Source organism: Crotalus tigris, unplaced genomic scaffold (genome assembly GCF_016545835.1).
Source record: "Crotalus tigris isolate CLP2741 ecotype Arizona unplaced genomic scaffold, ASM1654583v1 scf7180000018124.1459596, whole genome shotgun sequence".
Classification (NCBI taxonomy): domain Eukaryota; kingdom Metazoa; phylum Chordata; class Lepidosauria; order Squamata; family Viperidae; genus Crotalus; species Crotalus tigris.
The window spans coordinates 222,321-242,774 of record NW_024096836.1 but is presented as its reverse complement, the minus strand read 5'-3'; the positions used below and the strand labels follow the sequence as shown (position 1 = coordinate 242,774).

The following is a 20,454-nucleotide window of genomic DNA, read 5'->3' as shown; positions in this document are numbered from 1 at the left end:
CAGGCTAGAAATAGGGAGACTGTCAGTTCTAGTCCTGCGGAGGCACTAAGCCAGCTGTGTGACCTTGAGCCAGTCACCCACTCAGCTGTAAGAAGACAACAATGGCAATCCACCTCCAAAAGCTTGACAAGAAAGCTGCAGGACTCTATCTAGGAGTCAAGATTAACTCAAAGGAGCGCGTGCGCGCACACACACACACACACACAACAACAACAACAACAGAATTTTTATTTGTTTGTAAGTAGCTGTTATTCTGTGTATTAAGATATGTAAATAGAATATTATGGGTTAGAGTTACACTTACAGTTACTACATCTGCTTAATCTATATCTGTCTGTCTATCTAGCTGTCTATTTATCTATCTAATATAGCTACCCATCACAGATGTGATTTTGGTCAGGGAACAATAAAAAATAAAACAATAAAGACACGTCTTAAAATAAACATAGAAAGCAAGAAACCTATATATAACAAAACTGAGGAAGAGTGTTTAAAAACTTATATATACAGTAATAAAGCCATTTTGTGGATTCCCTGTTTCCAAGGATCCTGAGACCTACTGGAAAGATAATGAAAACTCTCCAGAAGGCCAAATAGATTGAGGCTAATCTCATTCACCTTTTGAGAATGAATAGGTAGAAATGGAACTAGAAGAGGCTCCAGTAAAAGAGAATTATCTGTAACTCAGGGTTGACCTGTGGGGTCCTTTGAGTTTGGTTATTTTCTTACCACTATTTCATTACCCAATTAGGTAATATCAGTACCAATCAAGCTTAGAAGAGGCTGACAGGCCATCAAATCCCATCTCCTGCTTGTTCAGAATGAAGAAGGTTGATCAGAAAAGCCATTGCCCTCTTGTTGCTCACTCAAGGATGTTTCCTTCTCTTGGTTTGGAGCAACAACAGACAACGCGTGTGACCTTTAGGAAGCTGAAAGTTATTTTTCCTCTCACATGGTTGTTTGGTGGCCAGTCTTTTGACCAAATGGCAGCCCAGCTAATGTGTACAATTCTGTCTTTCAGGAAAGTCCAAATCTGCTCTTTCTCCAAGATCCCAGCAAGCCACCTCCTGCCCTGGTTTTTAGTTGCCAAACTGGTGTCGGGAGGACCAATTTCGCCATGATCTTAGGAACTCTGGTCCTCTATCACCGTAAACGTGGCCTGGAAAAACAAGAGTAAGAACTCTATAGCATCTCCTGCTGAGCTAAAATGAAATGGGAAGGAAGTCTTGATTATTCATAGGCACTGAAAATCTGCTTATATGAAAAAGGAATCTTTCTGTTCCTATCTCAGTGACTTGTTTTACCACAAATTGAAAGGAATTAGAAACTTGTTCCCCTTATATATGATTAGGATATTATCTGAGCAAAGTGTGGATTGAATTGCATTATTTACATAATGATTGTCAATTTACTATTTTAGGTATCATCCAAAATGCAAAATTTCTGAATATCTGTAGGGGTGTTAAATAGATGGCTTGGGAAACCATATTGAGCAATATTTTATATGCAACATTAAGGGAACAAAATATAGGACAACATTATATTTTCAGTATGGGCATTAAGATTTCATGTTTGATTAAGCTGAATGCTACAGCTTCTTTTTAAATTTAATTTTATTTCAGTGTAATAGTACCATACTAATATATCAATACTATACCAAATGTAATAGATTGTATATAAATTAATTCTTTGCTTCAGGTAAGAACTTATATTTTTTTAACTACCATGTTTCCCCAAAAATAAGATCTGATCTTTTTTTTTTTTTGCCTCCAAAACAGGCAGCAGGTCTTATTTTCGGGGGTGGTGGCGGTTTCTTTTCCACTCACTTCTGGCACCGACAGCCCTGCCTAGCTGGCCCACTTCTTCTGCGGCCGAAGGAGCAGCTTCATTCTGTAGCCGAGAATGGAGCTCAGGCCTGCATTTCACAGTCAAAGGCCTTTCTGAAAGGCCACTGCAGCCAAGACCCAAGCTATGGATTGAATGCATAGCTTGGTTCTCAGCTGCAGTGGCCTTCCAGAAAGGCCTCTGACTGCAAAATGCAGGGTAGACCTTACTTTTGGGGAAACACAGTAAGTAGTGTGAGCGAGTGCAGCATGAAGTGCATCACATAATTTTAACAAAAGCAAAATTAGAGTTTGTTACATACATTAAGGAATATCTTTTAACATTATCCAGTCACAGCCTTCCACAGTCTACCAAATATTCACCCAGGGAACAATTTCGGATTATTCAGAACTTCATTAGCATGGTACCTAATGGCCAACGGATAGTGGAAGAGGTGAGTGAAACTTAATTGTATATTGTTCCTGTGGCCTCAGTGATCTTCTTGTGCTTCATTGCTGTTTATTCTCATTGAGGCTAATGAAGATTGTCAGAGTTACTTGTCTCGATATGTAACAGCCTCTGATAAAGATTGGGACACTCCACAAATTGAGCAGAAGAACACCGAAGTTACAGAGACAAATTCATGGTGCCTTCTTTAAATGAAGTATTATATAGTCTCTATCTATCTGTTTATCTCTGTGCGTGTGTGATTGCAATTCTCTATGTTTGATTATATTAATTGTAGGAGATGACCAGGCTGAGCCTGAGGGAGGGATCAAACGTGTCATCAACTCAGATTCTTGTAGAGAGCTTAAGCTTGCAATAAATCTTTATACTCATTCGAACTGCCTGAATCTCCTGATTTCCCTGGTGCTTGACATTAATGTAGCCATTAATGATGAAAACAGCCTGATTGTATAGAAATAAATATTGAGTTCTCTCCATTATGACTAGAGCCTCAACTTGGATGCTCATTCAGAGGTTTTGGGACTGTAGTTCCCAGAATTCCAAGTATTCAGAGTTGAGGGAGGCCATGAGATTGGGGAAAGCTGTACAAAATAGTGATATGTTTTATTGAGGAAGCTGTCTGAAGGCATGGGCACAGGTGGTTATTATATGTAAAAAGTAAACTAGGATAGAGATTATATTTTGGGTGGAAGAGTTCTTTAGCATGTATAGCATAATAGTTAATTTGGCCCTACAAGGCATTAAAATGCTAAAACTTTGTTCCTTTTTCTGGTAGTTTTCCTCTACCCTTTTATTTAATTTTCAGTAAGTTAAAAGCTTTTTATGTTGAAGTTTTTTCAAACACACATTTTTCATTTTAGCTGTGTCTTTTATGTCAGCATTTTGAGAATAGGGAAAAAGGAGGGGTGTATTTTTGAGAGGGGGAAGAAATTGGCAGTTTTTCTTCCCCAAAACTATTTAATTTATTTATATTTCATATTTCTGAACCACCCGTCTCCCTCAGAAATGATTAGAAACTGTCCTCCATTTCTTGAGTCTCCCCGTCCTACTTCACTGGTACAAAATTTTGTACAGAAATTGAAGGACCACATGGTGCCTGTGGATGCCCATGTCTCATTTCAGTTAAAAAAAAAAATAGAGATTCCAGGTGATCATTAACAGAGGACACCGATAAAATAGAAATATGATTGAAGGAAATAGATTTTGACGTTTTCCCTTTGGCCTTCAAAGGTGGATGCTGCCATTGCCTTATGTTCAGAAATGCATGATGTGAAGGAAGCCATGTATGAATACAAGAGGAAATTGGAAGGAATTGGAGAAGATTATCAAAACCAGGTATTAGTAGTTCTTTTTAAATAGGTGACAAGATTCATGGTGCTACAGATAGGCCTCAACTTAGGACTGGTTGCTTAGCAATTATTCAAAGTTACACTGGAAAAGGAACTTACCCTCTGGTTTCAAAGTCACATGGTCACAATTTGTAACATCTTTTGCCAGAAACTGATGTTTAATTCTAGTTTCTGGCAAAACCTGCCTCATAGCAAAAAATGACCATGGTGTTCACTTAACAACCACTGTGTCCACGTAATGACCACCACAAAGAAGGTCATAATGAGGTCAGGTCACATGATGGCCTACTTTATGACCAACACAACTATGACCATAATTTCAGGCTCAATTATGGTCATAACCTGAAGTTTCCCTGTGGTAAGTTCTCTCCACAGTTTTTCATGTATTTATACTTTGGATGATTGTTGTGATTGCGATTTGTCTTGTTCAGAAAATGGGGATACCTAACTATAATACAGTTAGAATTCTTAGATTTTTATCGGAAGAGTGTCATGAATGGTAGATGGATACAGATCTTGTAACAGATCTATCAGGAGCCCTTTTTGAATAGGATAGAAATAGAATAGAAATAGAAATAGAAATAGAGCAGAGCTGGAAGGGGCCTTGGAGGTCTTCTAGTCCAGCCCCCTGCTTGAGCAGGAAAAACAAGTGACAGTCTAGTCTCTTCTTAAAAGCCTCCAGTGATGAAGCACCCACAGCTTCTGAAGGCAGGCTGTTCCACTGGTTAATTGTCCTCACTGTTAGAAAATTTCTCCTTAATTCCAGGTTGCTTCTCTCTTTGCTCAGTTTCCAACCATTATTTCTTATCCTGCCTTCTGGTGCTTTGGAGAATAGTTTGACCCCCTCTGCCCTGTGGCAGCCCCTCAGATACCGGAACACTGCTATCTTTCTCCCCTATTTCTTCTTTTCTTTAGACTAGCCAAACCCAAGTCCTGCAGCCGTTCTTGATGGCTAGAGTTGGACTAAGCATTTGTGGATACTCAAGACAACAGTGAGATCTTAATGCAGAATGGTGGATCCAAAGTTTAAACATCTGTTTGAAGATTTTCGAGTTTTATCTCTGATTTATACATTATACTGAATCTGTTTTAGGAATGAATGCCTTTCCCTCAAAAGTGTAGGAAACTATGACACCAGTTTCTAGCATTTGTGGTTATGGCAGGGGCCCCAAAGGAAAAGGAATTGGTAGACCATCTGGGCTAGATAGGCTCATTTTCTAGATTTCCAAAAAGCTACTATCATTTGATTTTCCAATAATCAAATAAAAAATTTAGATATAATTCTTGGCATTTTTGTACGTTTCAAGTCCATCTGTCTTGTAAGTAAAGTCAATAGAGCTACAATCATACAGGCAAAGTGGAGGTTGAAGTTGAGGAATTATATCTTGTAAAGAGTTCCTTACAGGGTTGAACCAGCTAGGTATATTCAGAGGGGTCCTAGTTGTAGATCTGTTGATTTAATCACCAGCATTTCCAGTTAACAGTTCTCATGTAATAGACGATGGGAAAAATCTGTTTCAGATTCTGGAGGACTGATGGCAATTTTAGTAGATGATGCTGAGCAATATTGTTTTAAGATTAAGAAAAACCCTTGTCTTAAAGTTGAAGGCCACACTTGGAATACTACATCCAGTTTTGGTCACCACGATGTAAAAAAGATGTTGAGACTCTAGAAAGAGTACAGAGAAGAGCAACAAAGATGATTAGGGGACTGGAGCTAAAACATATAAGGAATGGTTGCTAGAATTGGGTATGTCTAGTTTAACGAAGAGAAGGACAAGGGGGGACATGATAGCAGTATTCCAATATCTCAGGGGCTGCCATAAAGAAGAGGGAATTAAGCTATTTTCCAAGCACCTGAAGGCAGGACAAGAAGCAACGGGTGGAAACTAATCAAGGAGAGAAGCAACCTAGAACTAAGGAGAAACTTCCTGACAGTGAGAACAATGAATCAGTGGAACAGCCTGCCTCCAGAAGCAGTAAATGCTCCAACACTGGAAGTTTTTAAGAAGAGACTGGACAGCCATTTGTCCGAAATGGTGTAGGGTTTCCTGCCTGAGCAGGGGGTTGGACTAGATGACCTCCAAGGTCCCTTCCAACTTTACTACTATTACTATTTCTTCTAATTCCCAGCCATTATAAATCAAACCTGAAATCAAGAGAATTAAAAGATAGATAACCCCAGGTCAGGAAAGGTTGTTGTGTATCCCTGTTATGTTTAACAGTGCAGTTTTTCAAAGTATAGGTAGTCCTTGACAATTGAGCCCAAAATTTATGTTACTGAGCGAGAATTTCTTAAGTGAGTTTCCCCCCCCCTTTTTTTTTTTATTTTTATCTTTCTTGCCACCATCTTTAAGTGAATCACTGTCTTTAGGTTAAGTAACAAAGTTGTTAGGTGAATCTGTTTTCCCCATTGACTTTGCTGGTCAGAAGGTCACAAAAGGTGATCATATAACCCCGGGACACTGCAACCGTCATAAACACATGCCAGTTGCCAAGTGGCTGAATATTGATCACTTGACCCTAGAGATGCTGCAGTGGTCGTAAGTGTGAAAAATGGTCATAGGTCACTTTTTTCAGTGCCGTTATAACTTTGAACAGTCACTAAATGAACTGTTTTAAGTCAAAGACTATCTGTATCTGAAACTGGATACTTATAATTGTGTCATAGAGTACATGTGTTGCTTGCTTATGTAATGCTAATCCTCAAATTCAGAGTTTCTCCTAAGAAAAATGATAAATTTGCTAATTATTTCAACGTAGACACTTGCCATTTTATTTATTGGCTTGCTATATTCATGCACTTTGCTTTTCTTAGCCAACCTGTAGCTTTGTGATTTAGTGACTTGCATTGTTACTTTTACTGTATATCATGAATATTTCAGTCTGACAATTAGTTTATTTTTTATTTTTGTTGTAGCGAGAGAAGTAGTTTTCTGTTACAACATGTAGCATCATCAAAGACAAAAGACAAAAGGAAGCTACAAAGAGACATGTGGCTTTAATTCTTCTTTTAAAAGCACCCGCCCTCCCTTGCTTAAAGATATATAAACAGGATAGACTATAAAATTCTTGAGGTGTAAAAGATGACTATAAACAAAGGACTGCTTGTCCTGAAAGCCAGAACATTTTCCACTGGATAAATGTTTATGCAGAATATCAGAAAGCTATTTGAATTTCCAAGGGAACTCTTGGGAGTTGAAGATGTAAAATCCTTGCTCTTCAATGTTTTATCACTGTTGTGATTTATTATTCTTCCAAGGTATTATGCTTAAAATGGAACTACGCCTCAGCCTTTGTGCACTACCTAGTTCTGGGCATGAGAAGGAAATTGTAGAGTGACTTTTAAGCCCATCAGGAGAACTTTCTGTACCAGATAGCCTATATACCTTAGTTAGGTCTTTGTCTTGTTTTTCCTCTGTGGGTATTTCAGCCTAATTTCATTGTATCGCAGGAGTCAATAACTCAGTTCCTCAAGGCTCCATGTTCCTGTGACATCCCTTTATGACATCTATAGAAAATGTCCCTGCTCAATTAATACTTAAAAATGGCTGAAATATCATGAGATTGCCAAGTTCTGCAAGACAAGGTTGTTTGGGGGGGGGAGTTCTTTTGAAGATATCATCATTCTTTTGTAAGAAGTCCGGTGTCTCATAAGTGTAATCCCTATTCTTAGAATAGTTCATGCATTTAAAGATTTTTATTATTATACTGGATTAACAAGGCACTGAAAGAGTGACTAACTCCTTCAGCATAGGATATTTAGTGTTATGTTCCCAACTAACCTGTGTAGTTACTTCAGTTGAGAGATAGAGGTACTGTATGCTGTGGTTACGTGACTGATCTTGCTAGGTGATAGGTCAGCGGTTCTCAACCTGTGGGTCGCGATCCGCCATTTTTTCCGCCATTTTTCCCTCAGCCAGCGCATTGGGCGGCCCCGCACATGCGTGCCGTGCAGGGGGGCGCCCTGCGCATGGGGCGGCGCACGGGACGGCGCACGGGGGCCCCGCTGCGCATTCACACCGTGCATGGGGCGCCGTGCGGGCGTGCCACGCAGGGGGCGCCGCCGCACATGCGTGTTGCGCATGTGCGCCACGTGCTTATGACCGGGGTCGCCAGTATAAAAAGGTTGAGAACCACTGTGATAGGTGAAAGCCTTATTTTAATCAATGAAGAGTCTTTTTACATTCTTAGTCTTGCTTCTGCCTCAGGTAAATAGAGGAGGCTCAAAACTGTTCATCTTTTGCCAACAATTTGATAAAGTGGTTGTATGTCAGGGTTGACCTACTATATTGCAGCAATGGAAGACCAAATGGCACCACCCCATTTCACATACAGAAGCTTGACCAGTAGCCATTTATACCTATGATCAGGTGGTATTCTTCATAATAGTTAAGAATAAGCTCAAAGGTTGAGCTGAACTGCACACTCTATTCTCTCCTCTAGCAGAAGGAAATAACCAAGGAGGTCAGCAGAAAAAATTGGGGCAGGAGGATGGCCAGCAACATGGGCCAGTAGTTGCTGCTTTATTTTGTCTAGTGATGGAGCCAGCCCAGGGGAGGCTAAAATTCTAATGTTTATTTAGCTATAGATGGAGTTTAGGGCAGTCACCCATTTTTTGAATAAATTCCTTTACAAGTTCACCTGGTTTCAATGCGGAAAAAAAATAGTATCTATAGATAGTCCTCAACTTACAACCATTCTTTTAGTGACAGTTCGAAGTTACAGTGAAAGTACACTGAAAAAAGTGACTTATCGCCATTTTTCACAGTTACAACTGCTGCAGCATCCCCACGGTCACGTGATCAAAATTCAGACACTTGGCAACTGACTCACATTTATGACAGTTCCAGTATCCTGCGGTCATGTGATCCCCTTTTGTTACCTCCTGACAAGTCAAGTCAATGGGGAAGCCAGGCTCACTTAACAACCGCATTACTAACTTAACAACTGCAATGATTCACTTTACAACTGTGGCAAGAAAGATTATAAAATAAGGGAAAACTCGCCTAACAGCTGTCTTGCTTAGCAACAGAAATTAAAATTAGAATAGAAAAAAGCTGGAAGGGACCTTGGAGGTCTTCTAGTCCAGCCCGCCTCTGAAGCAGGAGAACCTATACCATCTCAGACAAGTGACTATCCATTCTCTTCTTAAAAACCTCCAGTAATAGAGCGCCCACGATTTCTGGTGGTAAGCTGTTCCACTGGTTAATTGTCCTCACTGTTAGGAAGTTTTTCCCTAATTCCAGATTGCTTCTCTCTTTGATCAGTTTCCAGCCATTTTTTCTCATCCTTCCCTCTGGTGCTTTGGTGAATAACGTGACCCCCTCTTCTTTGTGGCATGTTGGACTCAATTGTGGTAGTAAGTCGGGGACTACCTGTATTGCATATTAAACCTGCATCCAAACTCCTGATAGAAAGTAGTATAGAAATGTACTAAATAATATTTTCCTCATACCTGTGAGCTATTCTGGATTTAGCCATCTCTTTGGAGAGTAGGCCTAATATTACTATATCTACTGTGATGTGAGATTCTTCCTTCAAGTTGAACTTCACCTGCTGGGATCCTCTTCTCGTTTTGTTGTTCTGAGCAGTGGTTTTGTGAAAATAATTTAGCTTTACTTTTGAAGTGATTTTTCAGGTTGCCCTCACAGCATGTAGTGTAAGATCAGCCTTTGGAAGTCACTTTACTTATAAACACAGTTAATGTTTATATGAAATTCAAGCAGAGCAACAGCTCTTCTTAAACAATGGAATTTTTTTTTCTTGAAAAATATCCTTTTGTCTTCCTTGTGAAAAACAGCAGAACATATATATGTATGACACATGGCAGGTCTCTAAGCCAAATGAGGGCTGACAGAATTCTTGTTGTTCTTGTTACTTTCTGGGACTGTAAAAATTGGAACGAAATATCCAATACCTAGCACATTCACACAACTTATTGTTCTGCTATCTTTTTGTGGTAAGTTGCACAGGTTATGGAGATTTGATGTATACCCAATGTAGTTCTTCTTAAATAAAACCAGGCTTTATAGAATACATAATTTATGCATATCTAAATGTACGATAAAATCTCAGTAAATACCTTTTCAAGGGAAACCATAAAACATTTTATAAATACTATTTTTAAAACTCTGTTGTGGATCTCTGCATTTGAGAGCAATGAGATTTCAATAGTTGGATTTGTGCCATCATTATCACTTGTTTTATCATGGGGATGGAAATAGCCTGTGCTAGAAAATATTTCTAAGTGCATTTCTTAAATCTTTTTGATAAATGACTTCAGGCCAGGTTTTTCTTGGAGGATAACAAGTAAATATTAATTAAATTATATAATCTAAGATTTCAGTGGATCCTTGCCAAATTTTCTCTCTTCCAAAACCAAAAAGCTTCTTTGCATTTGTTCAAGCTCTGTTTTGTGTCCATCCAGAGCCAATGTAATTAAAAAACCAGAGGTAAATCAGGATTCTTTTATCTGAATTGCCACCCAGTTTTGAAATTCATGGCATGGTATTAATAGATCATTATCGCTGACCTTAACTTAATATAACAGAAATTGACATGAGGATACAGTTTGTGGTAGATAATGGAGACTGTGATTGTGCTCTTATGTTTCTTGGAGGGACAATGATGCTTTCCCAAAGTTGAGTTACTCAAAGAATAGAAGTCTTTGGCAGATGTCTGTGTTAGAAAATAATGGTCTTAAACATGAATTCTCAATCTTGATTGGAATCTTCACAAAATGGCCGCTGAGAGATTCACTTATTCACAAGATTCCTGTTGCAGTGACATAACCATATACCAATTTGCTACCAACTCTTAGACCAGAATATTTTGTACACCCCTTGGTCTCTTTTATTTTCTGAGATCTTTGAGGCTCAGTTAGATTTCTACAAATGAAACTTATGTTGTTTTTTTTGCTTGCTTATTATTTTTTAAAATTATTTTTTTAAAAGTGGGTTGAACAATCCAAGTTGGGAAGCTGAGTTTTAAAAAACACGATAAAGAATTTGTGTTATAGATTTTACAGGTAGTCCTCAACATAGGGCCACAATTGAGCCCAAAATTTCTGTTGCTAAGCAATACAATTGTTAAGTGAGTTGCACCTCATTTTACAATATTTTTGCCACAGTTGTTAAGTGAATCGTGCAGTTGTTAAGAGAATCTGTCTTCTCCTGCTGACTTTACTTGTCAGAAGCCAGTTGGGAAGATTACTAATGGCAATAGCACTTAGACTTATATACCGCTTCATAGTGCTTTACATCTCTCTCCAAGTGGTTTACAGAGTCAGCACGTTGCCCCCAACAATCTGGGTCCTCATTGTACTGAATGATGATAACATGCTGACCCCAGGACAGTGCAACTATCATAAATATATGACAGGTGCTAAACTTCCAAATTTTGATCGTATGGGGATGCTGCAACAGTCGCAAGTGTGAAAAACAGTCAAAAGTCACTTTTTTCAGTGCCGTTGTAACTTCAAACAGTCACTAAATGAATAGTTGTAAGTTGAGAAGTACCTGTAATCTTGGGACATATAAAGTCAGATAGACAGTGCTGCAACCTTAAAAAATACTTTTGCTGAAAAGTATGTAGTAGATCAAAGAACATTTGTAGGGGTTCTAAGAGGCTAGTGAAAAATCCCACAATTGTGTAATTGTGATAACAGCAAAAAGAATGGATATCATCACCACCATCATAAAGCTGGATATGAAAGCAAGAATTTTAATACCCTTTGCTTTTAATAAAAATGGAAGCTTTCAATAATCACAGAGTAGGGATATATATCTGTAATATCACCATGATTTGAGAAGCATTGATACTGCTAAATTATTTTCTTCAAAGATATTTAGGGTGTGTTAATTGTATCATAGTGTTAAGTAATAATTTACATTGAGAGGCAAATTTACAAATTTGTTTGCATCTCTCTCTCTCTCTCTCTCTCTCTCTCTCTCTCTCTCTCTCTCTCTCAATATATGCATAAATATAATTGGTTCATTGGAATAAGTTAAGATGCTGAAAAGTGTACATTTTCGGTTTAGCATTCCGTAAGTCGTATGGATTTACCTGGATCATTATATCTGTTTTTTTGTAGAAGAACAGCACCAAAGAGTGTTTCCTTCAGAAGACATTACAGAGACTTGAACGTTATTTCTTCTTGATCATTTTCAATTATTACCTTCATGAACAGGTGAGCGTACCTCTATGAATCATCCTTGCTACACACCAGTGACTTATAACAATCATGTTTGGCCATATATTGTCTCAAAGACCCATCTTTTTCTTCATGGTTTGTCAGGGTATAGTTCATATGTTCAGGTATTACTAAATTCCATCTCCCATTAACTCAAGGCAGTAAAGCTAATAGGGAAATTGCAGTTTGTTCTGACAACATTAGAGAATCACATCATGCCTATCCATGTTACAGTTCCTTATTCCATAGACTAGGCAGTTCAATTGAAAAATCTAGGTACCTCACTCATCAAGCTTCAGGTCCATCAACCAGTTACTGTAAGTATGTGAGGCAGATCTTTAGAAGTTTGATATCAGATAACTGAGCTCCATCTGAAAGTATTTTACACAAACATGAGACAAGAAGCTGCATGCTCTACCAGTGAATTGATGTGAACATGGAACTCCTCATCTTTTTTGATAAGAGTGATGGTAAGACAGTCTCATAATTGCTTTTTGATGGCAGTCTCTTGGATCTTGATCTGTCAGATCGAATTATTGAAAAAAGGTTGCCTTTTGTTGCCAGAATCATCACCTGAGCAAATCCAATTGTTCTAAATTAAAATATAAATAATGTTAAATAATTGGAGGCCTAATAAAAGAAAACTTGAGAACCAGTGAAACATCTACACATAGGTATGGCATTGTTTTCTGTTAAGTCATAGAAAGAGTTTGGGTACCAACAATAAGTGGATAATACCCATTATTTGTTTTCTTGGACATTAAAATCAGATGAGACAATAAAGCTGTTGGACTCATGTCTGGATTCTTCAATGGACTGGATAAAGAAAAATAAGCTATGATTAAATTTTGATAAGATACAGGTACTGTGGATTGATAGCCTACACTTCCAGGAATTTGGTTAAAAATCTCCAGTTCTAGATGGGGTTGCATTCCATCAGTAGACATACAGGATTAGTATTCTTTTGGATCACCTATTGCTTGAGGTTCAAGTGTTCTCATAGCCATATGCGTTTGACCATTTGTGAGTGACTGATCGTCTTGCTATAGTAGGACATGCTCTTGAACACACATGATTAAACTATTTGAAGTTACTCATGAAGTTGACCCAGAAGCTAAAGGTGATATAGCTTTGTAGAGATTATATCACACCAGGATTAATGGAACCACAGTGACTATTTTTACATTGCCTGTAAGACTTCAAGTTTTTAATAATGATACTTAAGATCCTTCATCTTACAGTGGCTAGACAATGGTTAAAATGATGATTTAAAATCCTAAATGGTTATGTATATATGTGAACATGTATAAATCAGCATGGCTTCTTGGCGGAAGTATCACAAAGTGCCTTTCCTGCTATGCTGGTCAACCAGACTGATGCCAACATTATTTTCTTTCTAGAGCTAGGTAAAGAGCTGGCTCTTTTACTATACAGCTGGAACTTAACAGCTACTGCCTTTCTATGATTAATTATTGTTCCTGAAAATCTGTGTCTCTCCATTATTAATTTGAGGTCACTACAGTTGTTTTCTTTTCATATCTTAACATTTCATTTTATTTTTAACATATATTTAATGACTGTAACCACCCTGAGTTTCTTGAGCTATGTGGGTTGTAAATAACACCTTAGCTTTCATCACTAAGACCTGAATCAACCTCTGAATAGACTCCCAGATGAACGTTTGCTTGGCTAAACTTGGTTGAGTACTTCCTTGCTGGGTGTGCTGTAAACTTCAGAGTGCCATCTTGTGGCCAGTGACATGTTGCCTCCCCCTCCCCCCTCACTGGTTCTTGTACCGTGAAATATCCTCTTCCCTAAAATTTGTTAGGCAGCTTCTATTACATCTTTTGGATGCCCGTTAGATATCTGACTTCAGCCAGCCTTTCCTGATATAGACCTTAGTGGAAATGGGAGGCGATGCGCTACCGGTATGTTTCTGGATGCAATTCAAGATGCTGGTTGTCACCTTTAAAGCCCTACATGGCTTGAGAGATCACCCCTTTTCATGAGCCTCTATCCATCCAATTAGATCTAGTAGAATGGACTGCTGCAAATATCGTCAGGCAAAGAGTGTCAATTGGTGGGGACTAGAAGACGGGCTTTTTCCGCAGTGGCCCTTGCTCTATGGGACATCCTCCCTTTGGAGAATAGAATGGTTCCAACTCTGTCAGCCTTTTATAAAGCCCTAAATACCTGGCTATATTCCTGAGCCTGGGATGCTGAAGTTATAAAGGGCCCCGTTCCTGGCTATTGTAGGAGATGACCAGGCTGAGCCCAAGGGAGGGGCCAAACACATTATAAGTTGACTTCCTGTGTGCCCGCAAGACATCTATGTCCATCCCACCTTGAATGGCTCTTAATTCCCCCTCATTTCCCTTGAGAGTTAATAGCTCAGATTTTGTAGGGAGCTTAATTTTGCAGTAAATTTTTCAACTCATTGGAAGTGCCTGAATCTCCTGATTTCCCCAGTGCTTGACAGCTACAATATATTGCTAACTGGCCAAGCAGTTCGGCTGTTTTGTATATTTGTTTTGGCTGTTTTATTGTTTTCTATTGTTTGAAAATGTTTTGATGTTTTAACTGTAGCATATTTTTTGAATTGCAATCAGAGTCACTGATTACAGATGAGTTGGGCAGCTGTAGAAACTGAATGAAGGAATAAATACATAAATAAATAAATAAATAAATAAATAAATAAATAAATAGATGCACCTCAGTGGCCTGAAACCCAGATCTTTTGAGGAGTTGAAGTGATGACGAGTACAGTTCTTGGGATCACCCCCTGTTCCTGAAATTGTCCTTTTCTTCTTTCTTCTGGGCTGGCAGTATCCCTTGGCTTTTGCTCTCAATTTCAGTAGATGGATCTGCAGGCACCCTGAGCTGTATAGACTTCAAGCCAACATGAATCTGTCAGAACTTACAATCACAGCGGAACAGATAACTAAGGGAGTACGGGTGCTGGTGAGTGCCCTGTTTTGCATCATCTTAATCTTTGGATTTCCTTCTTAGTGTTCCTTTTACAGTGTCAAAATCATTGTGTCAAAAGTTCAGTTAATAGATTAATTATAACAATATTCTTGTTGCTGAGGTTGAGCTTAGTTCAGAACTAACTGTTTTTTTCCTCTCAGTTGCTTTGAAATTAATTTGCAATCTTGTGTATAGTCAAGTTCTTAAGATTCTCCCCTGCATTTATAAGAAAGCATATTTTTTTTAAAAAAAATTAAGGAATAGGTTACCTCTTCCATGCTTATTTGAGGAGAACACAATAAGCTTGTGTATCTCAAAACAACAGTTTTTTTTTCTTTCTTTCATGTAATCTTAGCTATTACTCTCCTTCCTTTGGATTTTGCATTGGATGAAAGAAAATTGTTCCACAATAGAAATAAAAAATATTCAGTTTATACGTAAAATGAACAAAGGCTTCATAAGTTTATCACTGCTTTAGGTTGTGGATGAACGGTTTTCTCCAGATGTTCTTAGTACCATCAAAGACATGAACGTGGCCAATTTCCGGAGAGTTCCTAAAATGCCTGTGTATGGAATGGCTCAGCCCAACTCCAAAGTAAGTGTGGTTTCCAGAAAGAGATTTTGTTGGGACCAGGTCAATCCAAATCTGATTCCCAAACTGGATTTTAAACAGAAGCTATACTAATACTTCTAGATTTTCCAATTTAGTACTTAATTGCAACTAGCCTGCTTTCCACTGAGGACCTGTATACTGTACGAGCTATTCCATTTCATTCCATTCCTCATAGAATCTAGCAGAATCAGGAGTATATCATAAAATAGAAGTTTTTTCGTTGAAATTCTTTTCTATGATACTCCTTGAAAATAGTTGTGGAATTTTTTTGAAAATCATAATGTTTTTTTTCCCCCACTGACTTGACCATTATCAGAATTCTCAGTCCCATTGCCTGTCTCTATTTTGCCTCATATGGTCAAGGGTTTTCAACACTTCCCTGCTCACTTGTCTGCTCAAAGATTCTGTTCAACTAATTTCACTTCAGAGACCCTCTTATCAAGGCTGATCTGAAAGAAACAGCAGCAGCTGAAGGGTTCCCTATAGTTCTTTGATTTATTCATTTGATTTATTTGTAATAGCCTAAGGGATAGGAAGACAAGGCTTATCATTTCTAGATTTTTGGAGATAATTTCTCTGCTTTTCCTTTTTAACACATTGTGATCTGTTCTTCTGTTTAGGCGATTGGGAATGTCTTGAACTATTTGACAGATGCAAAGAGGAAACATTCTCACATCTTATGGATTAATCTCCGTGAAGATATAGTTCTAGAAGAGAACGAACAAACCTATACCTTACGGGAAATTGGCAATCTGGAACAGCAGATAACGGTACCCGTAGCATCATCAGAACAACTAGAGGTGAGATCTTGGATACTTGAACTTTCTGCTGTTTCCTCTGCCCACTTGTGCTACTAGCAAATTTCTTACTATCCATAGAGCTCTTGATAGCATATCCAGTGAGAATATGTGTGCTGTGGAGATGGTGTAGTAATGGAGAATGAGCTTTAGTAGTAGAAGCCAGTCATGTTTTGTTTGTATTCTCCTGAGTAATTTCCCATTTCTTTGTACTTACTCTTCTACAAGTAAAAGGCGGAAGAGAAAATCCAAAATTACTGATGTTTCCTCTTCCACAATTTTATAGTCTTAATACATCAATTGGATGAATTCCACATTTAAAGCAGATAAATATGCTTGTGATATTCTTGACATAACAGTTTTTCTCATATCTGCCATCATCAACAATGTTTTAAACCTAAAATGAACTGGAAAATGTTTTTCTGTTTTTAGAATGGTTACTGGATATTGTTCTTCCTGTAGAATTTACCTATGTATGGATAGTCCTCAACTTACAACCAGAATTGGGACCAGAATTTCCACTGCTTAGCAAGGCAACTGTTAAGTGAGTTATCCCTGAATTTATGACGTTCTTGCCATGGTTGTTAAGCGAATCACTGCAATTATTAAACGAATTAGGTCTTTGTTAATCAAATCTGGCTTTCCCCATTGACTTGGCTTGTCAGAAGCCAGATGGGAAAGTGACAGATGGTGATCATATGACCCAGGGATGCTGTTATAAGTACATGCCAGTTGCCAAGTGCACACATTTTGATCACATGCCTATGGGGATGCTGCAATGGCTGTTAAATGTAAGGACCAGTTGTAAGTCACATTTCAAACGGTTGCTAAATGAATGGTTGTAAGATGAGGATTACCTGTATTCAGTTTGCACCTTCTGCAGTCCGTTAGACTCTTGTCGATTCACAACATAAAGTAATAACAAAATGTTCATGGTAAAAGAAATTAAATTCATCACTCAGTAGGTGATTGGTATAATTTTGATCACAGCATGGCCTCTGAAGCAATATGACAAAGCAATCTTTATGAATTGGGAGTCTGTTCCATAGCATAGATGAAATCCTTTTTATATCATGAAAGATTCCTAACCGAATCATCTGGGATTTGATATTTAAGAATAATTCACTATTGACATTTTGCCTACTTTATTTGTAAGATGCTGAAGTGTTAAGCCAGGATTTTGTAACCTTGAATTGTTGAATAAACTTTAGTGGTCCAGTTGGCACGTAATATTAAGTTCTAAAAAAAAACATCATGCTAATCCAGAAGTGGGGAATTATGACCCCTTTATGACTTGTGGACTTCAACCTGAGTCAGCATGGAAGTCCACAAGTCATAAAAGGGCCATAGTTCCCCACCCCTGTGCTAATCAATAACAAAGCAACATTCAGACTTTGTGTATGATATGGACAGTTCTGGAAAAGAGAAATAATCTTTTCACTAACCAGATATAATCATATGGAATGGATGTTCAAAGGCAGAGTGCTCTTTTATATAATGCAGGAAAATTAAGGTTAGTCAAACATTCCTTGGCATGGGAGCAGAAGAAGATAATTTCTAATTTTTCAGTGTGTACTCTGGAAACAAAAGTCTTGGCAAAATACAATGTTTTGGGCAATAAGTGATTAAAGACAGGGATTGATTACTGCAGAAATAATAGGCAAAGTAATTTCTTCATGTCATGTCGTTCTTCTTGGAAATAGGTGGGTGAATGCCCTTTTCTGCATTTATACATGACAACAGCCCAGTTCAGTTATTCTCAAAGACCTTTATAAAAATATTTTTCCAAATTCTATGCACCCTTGTAAGGGTATGCAAGATGTGTCATCGCATGTTCAGAGCAAGAAAGGACAAAAATAGGTATCATTAACACTTTTCTTCTTTCTAGTAAAGAGATGTAAAGATGCTACACAACGGACGTTGTTCCTAGTCTTTTTCCTGCTTCGTTGCAAGGCCTGGTTGTTTTGTACTCTTTGCTCATTGCAGTTCAGATGTTGATCAATGCATGATGCATTGAGGGCTTTTGTTTTTCAGCTATTTTTTTGTAGAGCCTGAGGCTGATTTGAGGCTTAGAGGAAGTGACTAAACCTGTGGTTCTCAACTTTTGCTTCACCAAGCACCCCCTTTAAATACCTTTTGTGGCCACAGATCATGGCCCTGAATCCCCAATCGTAACATTTCTTCAAGCCTTCATGGACCCCCTGTAACAACATCGTGTTCTCCCCTACCCAGGTTCAAAACCACTGGACAAAACCACTCATTTAGCTGGCTTAATGAGGACTTAGTTCAGCACCCTAACCATTACATCACACTAGCATAGCAGAGAGTGATAAAAATAAAAAAAAAAAGATTTTGATTTATGTACGTTTGATGTATATGTACGTTTCGTTAGCAACACTAACTTTGTAGATGTACAGAGATTCTAAACTGGACAGGAATGAGACTTTTTGCCTTTTTTTCTTCATTGAATTGTTTTCCATTAATTTATGCATTGTAAGAAAGCCCAGACTCCATGTACGCATAACAGAGAAATACCCAACCCTCTGGTTGCTTGTGTGAATAGTTGGTTTTTTGTTTCTGTGCATCAGTGTACTCTCTAACCTGGTTCCCTCCAGATGTATTTCTATAATTCCTTTCATGTTGGAAAGGTGGGCATTGTATTCCACCTACCTGGGGGGCATCGGGTGAAAGAAGATTAAACTTCTTGAAGATAGAACTGAAAGAGATGAATGACTCCCTTGTTTCTTTGGCACTGCTTCAGAAACTGGAATCTATCTTGAAGAATGATCTGTTGAAATCCCAGAAACGGATTGAGGTTTATTTGGAACAGGAGAAACAGATGAAAATATTGAAATCATGCTTAACCATGCAGGAGATATTTAACCAGCACAAAAGCAATTGCCAAGGGCTGGCCTACAAACGGATCCCAGTTCCAGACTTCTGTGGTCTGAAGGAGAAGGTAAGCAAGAAATATCACTTCTGCTGCTTGGGGTACGTGAAAAGCTGCACCTGGCAAGGTGCATTCTATATTTTAGCCGTTCTTGATATTGTTTGGGTGTATCTCTGTGTGTGAGAGAAAGAAGGAGAGACAAGGATGTTTGTTGTGAAATTCTAATAGGCAGTTTGGTTTTGAGATTGGTTGTTTTAACTATGCTTGTATTTCCTTTCGTTCTTGAGTGTGCCCTGGGTTAGGCAGTTTCACAACTTGGTTAGTCATGGCATAAATACTATTGTGTTTCCCGGAAAATAAGACCCAGTCTTATTTTTTTATTTTTTTTGCTTCCAAAAGAGGCACCAGGTCTTATTTTTTGGGGGGGGGTGCCTTTTCCACTCAACTCATGGTGGCACCAACAGCACTGCCCACCTGGCCCACTTCTTCTGCGGCTGAGGGAGCAGCTTCATTCTGCTGTTGAGAATGAAGCTCCGGCCTGCATTTCGCACTCAGAGGCCTTTCCGGAAGGCCACTGCACCTGAGCACTGAGCTACGGATTGAATCCATATCTCGGTTCTCGGCTACAGAGTCCTTCCGGAAAAGCCTCTGACTGCGAAATGCAGGCCAGAGCTCCATTCTCAGCTGCAGAATGAAGCTGCTCCTTTGGTCGCAGAAGAAGTGAGTGTCGATCCATGGGTGGCCTAGCTGCAATGGTAAGCTCCACCCCCCACCCCAGCTTGATTTTTAGGTGTACTCCTTGCCCCAAAACTAGGGCTTAGTTTTGGGATAGGGCTTATATTAGGCCCACCCCACCCCCCAAATTAAGCAAGGGCTTATTTTGGGGTAGGTCTTACTTTCAGGGAAACACGGTATATAAATAAAATCTATTATGACTCCTACTACTACTACTATAAATACATTGGAGTCCTCTGTTGTTACTCAGTGCCTCAGAAAAAAGGTGGGTCCTGTGTGTTTTATTTGAATATTGCTAATGTATTTGTTTTTACCTAACACTTGGGTACATTCATCTCACTTCAGCAATTTCAAACGTCCACATTTTAATTCTGAGACATCAGCTGGTGCTGCTTCTTGTTTAAGTAACCCATCTTCATGAACTTAAATAAGTATGAAATTTTAAGAAAGTGGCCCAATCTGAAGGAAATTGAATGCCCTGCAATTCAATAATCAATAGTCAGAGAAGCTTAATGTAGGTGCAGTCCATCATTTATTATAGGCATTGACAAACGAGATAATTTTCTGTCTATAAAAGTAAATTGAAGGGGCTGGTTTGACATGATTAACAAATGATT

The 20,454-nt window shown here is 38.5% G+C and overlaps 1 protein-coding gene across 7 annotated transcripts in view; it reads left to right on the top strand.

Moving 5' to 3' along the window:
• The window catches only part of PALD1 (phosphatase domain containing paladin 1), a 143,909-nt gene that overhangs the window by 73,471 nt on the left and 49,984 nt on the right, over positions 1-20,454 (top strand). For all 7 annotated transcript variants that reach the window (XM_039348162.1, XM_039348167.1, XM_039348164.1 and 4 more), the window contains 8 exons: positions 1,022-1,173; positions 2,176-2,278; positions 3,523-3,627; positions 11,737-11,832; positions 14,662-14,796; positions 15,281-15,397; positions 16,036-16,215; positions 18,974-19,171. In XM_039348162.1, coding sequence (XP_039204096.1) covers positions 1,022-1,173; positions 2,176-2,278; positions 3,523-3,627; positions 11,737-11,832; positions 14,662-14,796; positions 15,281-15,397; positions 16,036-16,215; positions 18,974-19,171 — 1,086 coding nt within the window. The remainder of the gene's footprint in view (positions 1-1,021; positions 1,174-2,175; positions 2,279-3,522; positions 3,628-11,736; positions 11,833-14,661; positions 14,797-15,280; positions 15,398-16,035; positions 16,216-18,973; positions 19,172-20,454) is intronic.